We start from the raw sequence: 10,891 nt of genomic DNA on the forward strand, positions 1-10,891 counted from the left end.
GACAAGGTGCGATTAGGCTTCCTAACTGCAGCCCCACACTGTCAGCCCATGTTCATTTTGGAATCAATGACTTCAAGATCCTTTTCTGCCTCTGCTGATGAGAAGGGAGTTCCCCAGCCTGTAGGTATGCTGCTGGTTCTTCCTCCCCAGGTGCATCATCTTGCACTTGGTCAGTATTCAATCCTATCCTGTTCTCATCCCCCTGTTGCAGAAATCTGCTATGGTTCGTTTCTCGGGAGGCGAAAAAAACTCTCAGTCACAGACACACTCCATTAGCAATACAAAAGGTATATATTTGCAAATAGGGTCAGAGATTGAGACAAAAGATCAAACACTCTGCCCGCGGGGAACACTCATCAGCAGGCTTTTATCCCCTCTCTCCTGAGCACGTGTAGAGAAGCAGGACTCTTACAACTCATTTCTGGTTCATACAAACATGCATGTGAATACGTCACATCATACATCGCATGTGTATTATAATTAACTACTTAAGTATGCGGGGCGGATAGGCTTATATGCATTAGCTTATTACGCGTGCTTAGAAAGAACTCGAGGTTACAAAAGGTTCAAGCTCAAGGCTAAAATCGCAATTATTTTTATCTAGCCTAAGAAATGTGGGAGCCATGAAAGAAAGTGTGATTTAGTGTAACAAAGAGATAGTAAATTTGCAGAACAAAGAGAGAGTGATACCTTAGTACAAAGAGCCCTTAGTGTTCTCCCCTCTAACCCCCTCCTTCTTACACCAGGGAGACAGGGAGCTGTGTTTTTCTAACAGCACTATTGATAATGCATTTTTAATAATATTTCTAACACCCCCACCCCTGTAACCTGTCTAGATCTAGTTGCAGCCTGTCCCTCTCCTCCAGTGTGCCCACTTCTCCCCACATCTTAGTGTTATCCGAGAATTTGAACAAAGTTCTTTTCACCCCCTTGTCCAAATTGCTGATGAAGATGTTGAACAGTGTGGGCCCAAGGACAGAGACCTGGAGGATCCCACTGCCCACATCCCTCCAGGTTGAAAATGACCCATCCACCACCACTCTCTGGGTTGCGGCCCTCCAGGCAATTTGTGACCCATCTGACTGTGCAGGCATCTCCTGTGAAGCTGTAAGGAGCTGGTAAGGAGAGCAGAGACTCCTTACCAGCTAAGAACTGCTGCCCAGAGGGTTTTTACACTGACCCAGAAATGCCAGCGGTGCTTCTCCTGGTGCCCACGCGCCCCAGCCAGCACTCTGAGGGTGGCACCAGCACTCCCCGAAGCAGGGAGAGCTGGCTGTCAGGGGGAGCACCAGCCAGCACTCTCAGGGGGTGCACATGCACCCCCTTGCCCCTTCTACGCCTCACCATTGCCCCTCTGTGAAATACTGTGAAATGTGAGGTTTCATTTCTAGCCAGAAGAACTTGTACAGTCTTTTCTCCCATGCCCGCTGAAGGGTGTTTGTGACCAAAAACTTGCAATCAAATTTTTTTTTTTTTTGCAAAAATCTTGTTGAGCTAATAAAAGGGATCGCCTCTACCATGACCCGGGATTGCTTTTTCCTGTAGACCAATATGGTTACAACCTGGATACCTGACAGGATCTGGGAAGATATCAGCAAAACACTAGCTCGTATGCGTTAGGGATGGTAGCCGATGCCTGGAGCACGCCCTGTGCTCTGCCTGCTTGAGGTTCACCCTCCCAGCCCCACGTGACCCCTGACTCCCCAAGGCTCAGAGCAGGCAACCAGTGCCTGCCTTGGCACGTGGTGCCGCCCTGCGCCTGGGGCAGAGAAGGGGGGGTGAGGGGAGATTTTTCCCGCCAAAGCGGGACCCAGAGGGCTCAGCGAGCACAAACACACCGCCCCCGCCTCAGCCGCGCGGTACGTCACAGTCGGGGGGTGGTGCTCTGCGAGCACCGTCCAATCACAACGGCCGCCAGGCCCTGAGCGCCGTCGAAGAGGGCGGGGTCTGTCTGCCTGGGGACTGGGCGGGCGTCAGGCAGCGGGGGCTGGTGGGTAAAGGGGGCGGGGTCGCCGTGCCAGTGACGCAGTTGGAGTCACTGCAGCTGCCGCCGGGCCCTGCCCTGCCCCCTCCCGGCCGGGGCGAGGCAGGGGGTGGCGTGCCCCGGGCATGGGCCGCTAGAGCGGGGCGGCGCGACATGGCCGCCGCCGGCAAGGGGAAGAGCCTGCGGCGGCTGCAGCCGGACACGATGCGGGTGAGCGGGCGGGAGCCCCCCGGCACGGCCGGGACGCCTCCGCCCCGCCCCCGATGCCGCTCCTGTGGGCCCCGGCCCCGGGCAGGTGGGGCGGGCGAGCGGGCGGGGACCGCGGCCGCGAGAGCAGGGAGCGCGGTTACGCTCACGAAAGCTGGAGGCCGCAGCTGCTCCGCATGTTGGAGCCCCAACTTCGTAGGGGTTGGCTCCTGGCCCCACAGGCCTTGCGGTGCAGGTGTGGTGGGTCTGAACGTGTACTGCGAGTCACCAGCTCCTTACTTTGCGCGATGACATTGACGTTGCACAGGCGGCTGGTCTTATTTTGCATTAAAATTTATCCTGGCATTGGCCAGTTGTGTGACAGTTGCATTGCATGCCTGCAGCCTCTACCTTTACACCTGCCCCAGCGGGTCCCCTCTGTGAGCCGCGCTTGAGGGACGGAACAGTGTAAATTTATTGTGCTGGTCAAAAAGTGTGGCATGGTTGACCATTCACTTGTGAAACATGTAGCAGGGGCCTGAGTGTATCTGAAGGCTGTTGGCGACGTGTAGCGGGGGGGCACTTGGGTGCACATGCGCCCCCTGAGATCAGTGGTGCACCCCTGGGAGCTCAGGCTGTGAAACCAGAAGTGCAGCTCTGGGGTCAGCCCCCTGCTGGGGATCTGGTGCCCCCCTCCCCCCACATTTGGAAGGTACCAATCACCCATCCTTAAAGCTAATGGTTGGGCAGCTTATTCTTGGGGTTCCCAACCTTTTTATCTTGCCAACTGGCAGACTGCAGTCTGGAAGTGACCAGCTTGCTGTGGACCAGCAGCCAACCCTTCACAGCCAGGTACCGGGCTGTGGCCCAGGGGTTGGGAACCTCTGGCTTAGCACAGTCTGCCAGTCTGTGTCAAACTTCTCGTGCTGCCATTATGTCTGTCAACACCTAGTTTGTGTTTAATGAAACAGGACTTCAACAAGTGAAATGGGTTTCTGGCTATAAAAAGAAATTACTGGGTACAAAGTTAGTGCTTGAAAATGTATAAGACCTGTAGAGCTGGCTGCTATCTAGCTTTCATATGAATGTGTTGCGGGCCCTCCATGACTCTGACCTCTTTATCTTCTGCCCCATCAAGAAGTCAGCCAGGGATACAGGTAGCAGGAAAGAAGCCTTTGCCCATCTTCCAGGGTGTGGGGATCTCGAATGGGTGCTGGGGGGTTCCTTCCTGGTGAGGCTTTCAGTTTCTGGTAAGCACATGTTTGATTAGATATGAACATTTTTGGTGCCATCTGAATGCCAGTATGTTAACTCTGCTGGCTTCTGTGGATCAAATGGCATCTTACCTAGTAAGTTGTGCTAAGTTTTTCTTTTTTCCCTTGCTTAAATGGCCTTTTTTTGTTAAATTGTCAATCCTTTTTCTTTCCAGCCACAAAAGATCAGGCTTAATGTGGAAGATGATGTACAAATTGTGACTGTAAGAAGTAAGTCCCCAATCTCTAAGTCTAAAGGTTTTCCTTTTTTCTGTATGAATAAATGAATATTTCATATATTTATAAAGCACCATATGTGAAAGTTTTTTATTTATTTGTAATCTGGTCAAAACAAAGAGAGATGCACAGTAAATTAAAGAACTAGCATAATTATTAATATGGTCCACTGTCGGGTTTTTTTTCCTCTTTCCATTCTACTTGTAGTAATGGGGGTGTAGGCATGTGCGTGGTTAATTGGCCAAAGAAGAGAGTTTTAGAGGAGTTGTAGAGGCCTGCTGGGATGGGTCAAGGACACAGGGTTGCAGGCCATAGCAGAAAAAGGAATAGAAGACATTGGTAGTAACTGTTAAATACAACATGATCTCAAACCATCTTGTGAGTAATGATATAAAATGCCAATTGAAGATTAACTAGGAAGCTTAATTTGATATAGTGATTCTTTGTCCGCCCCTTTAATGCTACTTACAGTACTTTATTTATGAAGAAGTAATGGAGAGTAAGTGTTTTGTCAATCCTGAACTAATTTATTTGTCATTTTAAGATTAAGTCAAATAAATGTACAGATACCCAAGAGCAGATTCAGGTAGTTTAATGATATACTTTTTAAATGTGAATTACACTTTCTGTGATTACCCTGAAGTCAGTGGGCTGCAGAGAATAAGCCAAGGAATTATTTAGTTTATAGTTTTTAATGGAATTTCAGGAGTTTTTTGGCTGTATGGTACAGCTATAGATTGTTACATAGATGAATGGATGAGGTAGTTCTTGATTCCATATAATAGAATCTTGCAGTAAGATCTTTGCAGGAAAATTTACGGGCTCATAAAAACTTGTTTGAACTTGGTGTGCATCTGCCTACATGGATTCAAGTATTAAGGTTAGGCATTTAGATTGTTATTGGAAAGGGTGTGGTAAATGTTTTGATGCATTATACTTCATAGGTCAGTGGGCATCTTATAATGCAAATTTCTAAAGCATGCAATATTTGAACTATGTGTTGTCTAATATTTTACATCCAAATAATACCCACTTAAGTAAAATTGCAAGGATTAAGACAGGAATTACTGATCATAGCCTAAGAGTATGGAGCAATCTTTCATTGTGTTTCAGTCATCAGAATTTTAGGGGGGGAGGTGTGGTATTCTGGAATACTGCATCTTTAGTATCTAAGATACTTTAACCTTAAAATCGCATGTTTGAGCAAATTCATGCATCAGTTTAAGATTGACTTGGCTATTTCTGAGCAATATTTCTACAAACATTAATTTGCTTGGTTGTTAAGATTTCTGGTTCTTGAGTAAGCAGTGTCTCTTAAGTCAGAACTCACAACTGCACATGAATTTAGTCTCTCCTTTTCCCTCCCCCCTCCCTGCCCTCAGCAAAAATAAATAAATTGCATGGACAGTACAGTGCAAGGGAACTTCTTCCAAAGGGTGTGAATTACTTCTGCCAGTTTCTCCTGCCTTGTCTTCTTGCATATAAGCAGAATTGGCTGGTAAGTTGAATAGGAAAAAATAATTAAAAAACGCTGAAATAAGTAACGTAGTTTCTTATCATAGCAGGACACTACTTGTGGGTTGCCTGAGAGAGAGAGAGAGTTCTTAAAGACTAGTACATAAACTGAAAATTATAGCAATAGCTGTTCAACCATTATTCCCTTATATTTGTCCGCATGTATGAATAATGAAAAGAAAATTCCATGAGTAACAAATTAGTTCTCTTTATCTTGTACAGGCTGTTAAATGAATTATTAAAGGTGATTAATGACAGAAAGCATGTTAAATATGCTTCATAAAGCTATGCATAATTTGCCAGATCACAAAAAAGTTTCTTTCCATGGATTGTTCAGTCTTTGCCTTATTTCATTAACTAACCCTCAGCTCTCTTTTTTTCTAGTTTCAGCTTATGGAAAAACTGAAGCAGGCTAAAAATCAATAAACAAGGAACTGGTTGAAATTAATTGTATTTTGTACTACTGAAAAGTATGAAATATGGGAATAACTGATATGCAGTAAAGTAGAATGTGCTGTATTGTAGTTGTCATCTGGTTCCCCAAGCTTACCTCTTCTAGGTAGTTAGCACTGGACACTGTCTTTAATCTCTAGTTTACTGCCTTGTAACAGCAACAAATCTCTGGCCTACCAGTGAAATTTTTACTTTTCTGAGTTTGTACCTAACTTATAGGAGCATAGGGCCAAAAAGGGTTTTCTGGAATCCCCTGCATTCACAGGCAGTTGATAACATGCAGAGTTCCCAAAGTTGGCCTTTTTACATTCTTATATGCAGCTACAAGTCACAGTATCTAAAACGCTAAGAACACCCTCTAACATGTCATTGGCACAAAGGGGAGAAGAGGGCACATGCTGCTGTTGTGACAAGAAATATTTTCATGTAAGTTCATATTCTTGTTGGCAGTCTGAGGTAAAGATCTTCAAGGCATGAAGGTACATTCTGGTCTTCCAGATATGACTTCTGCAATTAAAGGCACATCTATTGGATATCCTTTTTTTGCTACTTGTTCTGTATCATGTTGTGGGTCAGTAGTGCTCAACCTTTTGACCAAATGGGCCAAATGAGTGGCACAGGGCTGGTCTGAGGCTTGGATTGGGCCTTAGTGCCCATCACTGCCTGGTCCCTGCCCTGTGCACCAGGTTTGGGCCCTGTGCTGGCTACTGTGCACTGGGATTGGGCCCTGGGACCCAGTACCATCCTCGTCTGGCCATGCATGCTGGAATCAGGCACCCTGTTGAGCATGCAGGGCCCAGGGCTCCCATGTGTGCACCGCTGCCGTACTGCCAAATTTCCAGACCCATGGGGAGCCCTGTGGGGCAGATGATATGACATTGCGGGCCAGATATGACTCATGCACTTATATTTGATCACCCCTGCTGTAGGTAATTACAGTACTTAACCTACCGCTTCTCATGAATAATATTTTTCAAAAAGTATGGAAATACCTCAAACTGAGCTGAACTGGCTTATACTAAATTATTTCGTGTCATTCCTTTACAGAAACTCTGAAAGTCACAAAGCCTCGTTTTGATGCGTCCCTAGTTTACTTGACCCGAAAATTCATGGATCTTGTAAAAACTGCTCCAGATGGTGTACTTGATTTGAATGAGGTAGCAACAACTTTAGGAGTGCGAAAAAGAAGAGTATATGACATCACCAATGTATTGGATGGAATTCACCTTATACAGAAAAGATCTAAGAACCTTATCCAGTGGGTGTGAGTTGGCACTGAAACTTATAATTTCTGCAAAAGAAAAAAGTACAGACACTGTATAATGTTTGACTAGTAATAATGAATATTGTCTTTAATTTTGCTAGAGTTCTGCAATACTTTTTTTGAATAAACATACAGCATTCTTATGCAAATCTAAGATGACCCTGATTTTATGCAGCCTCCCCAATAATTAATTCTTAAGTATGGAAAATTTAGGGAATTATAATAGTTTTCCATATGTAGACTATAATTGTTGGAAGGTCATCTTAAATTTGCCCCTCCCCCCCCCAACTGTCCTGACCCTTGCTTCACCAATTGTGGCCCCTGTTTCCCTCCCCTCCCCCTTGAGCCACCAACCTTTCCCCATCCTTGTACTGCCTGAACTCTGTCACTTGCATCCCATCAGCATCTGGCCTCTGCTCCCCTGTTGCTTATTGTCAGTCGTGGCCCTGGGCCGTTTCTAGCATAGAGCATGGGCTAGTGCCAGCCCTGGTTGAAGGAGGGTCAGTGGGAGGGCAGGGAGGGAGCCAGAGGTGATGCGGGGGCAGGCAAATGCTATAGCTCCAACTTTGACCCTGATCCTGAGTTGGGGCCAGAGTTGGAGCCACTGCATGCGCCTGCCCCCACCTCCACCTCTTGCCTTTTACTTGAATCCAAGGCAAGAGGGTTTTTTCCCCGGAAAACTTTGGATTTGAGTAAATATGGTAGTATATGCTTACATGAAAGGTCAACATAGTATACCTGGAAACAAACCAATTGTGAAACATCATTTAGCTGTCATGGAAGTGCCAAGATAGAGGTTCCTAGTGAAAACCTATTCTTTAAATTCACTTCTTCCTTAGTTAGAAAATTTCACATATACAAATTAAATTGAAACAAAAACTTCAAACAGTGTTCTTGATAATTCTCATATTTTTTTAGAGGATCTGACCTTGATCATGTTGCTGGAAAGGCACCAGAGCAACAAAAACTCAGAGATGAACTTTCTGACTTATCAGCCATGGAAGAAGCCCTTGATGAATTAATCAAGGACTGCGCTCACCAGTTGTTTGAATTAACGGATGATAAAGAAAATGCAAAATATCCTTTTGGCTTTGGCACTCTTTGCTAGGTATAACTGAATGTAATATAAGAGCACCATATAGGGTTTTCTGTTTCAACACATGTTAACAGAGTACTTCTTCTTTCTGATAACTTAAAAAGACTATACAGACTCCTTGACTAAGGTGTACACTAGCTTATGTTACATATCAAGACATCCATAGTATTCAGGCCTTTCAAGAACAGATTGTTATTGCAATCAAAGCTCCAGAAGAAACTAAACTGGAAGTGCCAGCTCCTAAAGAGGTACATTTCTACTCATCCCTTTAAGACAACAGAAGCTTTAAAACAAGACATTGCAAGAGAATAATCCATTTACACACAGAAAATAATTTTGCCATCACCACGTGTTTATTAAGTACAACACGCTGTAAAATTTCCTAAAGATATTCTATTCTGTTACAATTAATTTGACCAGGGGAAAAAAAAAAACAAAGTATGCTTCTTTGTGATGTCTATGCCTAAAAGTTTAATTGAGGAGTATATCTGGGGTGACTTAAGCTTTCAAGAGCTAAACAGAGAGAAGACTTATTAACTCCCACCACGTTAGTATCAACAATATATCTCCAGCTTGCTTAATTTGACTTGCACTGTTGTGCTAACTGTAACGTTTGTGACAACCCACTGGTTTTCTCACGGTAGAATTATTATATTGACCCTATACTTCTCACTTGTGCTATCTCTGTTCCAAACAGTGTGATAGCCTTTCTGTAAAGGCCTGCAAAATGTCCACCCAAAGAGTCATTAGGTAGGTACCCCTCAAAATGAAACTCCTTACTGCTTAAGAGTGCACATGTGTGCACACACACAAATAAAAACAATTGATTAGATAATCATTCACTTACAGGGTCACCTAGGTAGTTGCCATCAAGTTTTTTAAGAACTAAATGTTTGTTAAAATGGCCTGATCTGGTAAAGTCAACCCGGTAACCCTATAAGTGTCCTTTCTGCAGTTTTGCAAGTATGTGGAAGTAAACTGGGGTTGGCTTTATCTGTATACTTTTTTTATTTTATATGTATATTAATATTTGTCTTGCAGAATTGCATTGAAGTACGCATAAAAAGCACAAAGGGGCCTATTGATGTATATTTGTGTGAGGTGGAACAAGAAAAGCCAGGTGCCAAAACTTTTGAAGATATGGGTACTCTGACATCTGAAACTAAATCAACAGGAGCTCTTGATGAAGGTAATAAGACATCTAAAATGAGACTTGCACATACTATGAAATTTTGGAAAAACATGGTCTTTTGACAGCTCAGATATGAAGGTGTCTGAAACTTCTGTAGTTTTTTTTACTTAAACATTTAATCTGTGTCAGGATATAAAAAAGTTTAAATTAAGATTTGGTCTTTGCTTCATATATATTATTCCTCTTTCTTTAATACTAGTTTTTAATATAAACTGGCTCTAGTGAAACTCCAGTGGACAGATTGTCAATGTTTTCCATTTTGCAACTAAGGACACAGACCTAAGCAAGACCTGCTCTATTTTCCCCTTAACAGGATGATAACCGATCTTGTGTTGCAGGTGACTGCTGTCTGAAAAAAAAAAATCTGTAATAACATGGGCTAGGACAATTAAAGATGAACTGGGGTATGGACTTAAGAAAAATTCCCTGTCAAGTAAAATGGGACATATCCCTTGTCAAGTCAGCTGCTCTAAAGTTACTGCCCACGTATGTTTTGCCATTGCAGCGTGTAGACGTTTAAATTACTGTAGCCTAGGTGTCAATGAAATGGGGTAAGCTACTACAATGCAGTTTCTGTGCAGGTGGACAATTACTGCATAGCATTTAGTGTGTGATTTAGAATCGTTTCTCCTTTCAGCCATGGAAAGTTACTAATATGTCCACATCTAGAGGGCATTACTACACTGCTTCCACAGCACTCTTAAGGAGTGCTCTTGAGCATCGCTGCTGCACCAGGAAAAGTGGCAAAGTTTCTGTGGGAGCATCTACTGTATTTCAAGAGCAGTTTGAGGTAGAGGGGGGAACCCTTCAATAGTTTTGCCACATCTCCAGATCTAGTGCCAGTGTGGTGGGTGGGCCATATTTAAGTGTGTGTCCCTCCCCAATAGCACTATGGAAGTAGTATAAACATAGCATTTGTTTTCAGCACTTCTGCTTGAAAAAGCATTTGTCTTTTTGCTAGCTGTAGTATTAGCAATTTTTTTCTTTGTTTACATTTGTGGATTAACAGTGTTATGACCAGGGATTTGGGTTTTCTGTTTCCTGCAGAAAAGTGCAGATTTTCCCCTTTAAAAAAGGAAAAGGCAGGTGTTCCCTTTATGAAGTGGGAAACCACAGGTTTCCCCTATAACAAACAGCTCTCTGCAGGCTGGTGGAGTTCCAGCCTGCAGCAAGCTGCTTGAAAAAAGGGTGTGAAACCCTAAGCCCTGTCTGGAGGCGGTGGGTCCTGAGAATTTGAGACCAGCCAAGTCTGGCTCAGATTTGCTTTGCCTCCTACAGCCTTTGGGATAAGTAGGAACTGAGGGGCTGAGGCCTGGGGGTGGGAAGCAGCTGGGAGAGCCCGCCATCAGGGCTGGGGGAGGCAGGGGTCTGCAGGGTGAGAATGAGGGACACCAGCAGAGATGGGGGGACCCTGTGGGTCAGACTGCCAGAGCTTGGGGAGTAGGGGCCTGTGGGATGAGCTGGCAGATTGGGATGTGGTTGATACTGCCAGGTCTGGTGGGGGCATTCAGGGAGACCTGGCAGGGCTTGTGGAGAGCAGAACAGGGGTGTGTGGGTGGGCAGCTTGAGCCACATGGCTGGGCAGGGAGGGGGGCAGGCATGGAGTGTTGCAGCAGTGGCAGGACTCTGAGACCCAATTGCCCAGCTCAGGGCTCCTAAGCTGGGTGACTGATAGGGACAGGCTTAATTTGCAGAGCCCAGAGCTTAATCT

At 44.7% G+C, this 10,891-nt stretch overlaps 1 protein-coding gene across 3 annotated transcripts in view; it reads left to right on the forward strand.

Moving 5' to 3' along the window:
• The first annotated feature begins 2,021 nt into the window (after nucleotides 1–2,021).
• Nucleotides 2,022–10,891, forward strand: part of E2F6 (E2F transcription factor 6) — a 17,487-nt gene continuing 8,617 nt past the window's right edge. The window contains exons 1-6 of one of the 3 annotated variants that reach the window (XM_019537400.1): nucleotides 2,022–2,194; nucleotides 3,600–3,654; nucleotides 6,676–6,892; nucleotides 7,811–7,969; nucleotides 8,122–8,236; nucleotides 9,030–9,177. In XM_019537400.1, coding sequence (XP_019392945.1) covers nucleotides 2,138–2,194; nucleotides 3,600–3,654; nucleotides 6,676–6,892; nucleotides 7,811–7,969; nucleotides 8,122–8,236; nucleotides 9,030–9,177 — 751 coding nt within the window. In that variant the 5' untranslated portion in view covers nucleotides 2,022–2,137. Of the gene's footprint in view, nucleotides 2,195–3,599; nucleotides 3,655–6,675; nucleotides 6,893–7,810; nucleotides 7,972–8,121; nucleotides 8,237–9,029; nucleotides 9,178–10,891 lie in introns of all 3 variants that reach the window. The other 2 variants (XM_019537398.1, XM_019537399.1) reach the window with 2 other exon arrangements.

This window comes from Crocodylus porosus, unplaced genomic scaffold (genome assembly GCF_001723895.1).
Source record: "Crocodylus porosus isolate Cpor-Errol unplaced genomic scaffold, CroPor_comp1, whole genome shotgun sequence".
NCBI lineage: Eukaryota > Metazoa > Chordata > Crocodylia > Crocodylidae > Crocodylus > Crocodylus porosus.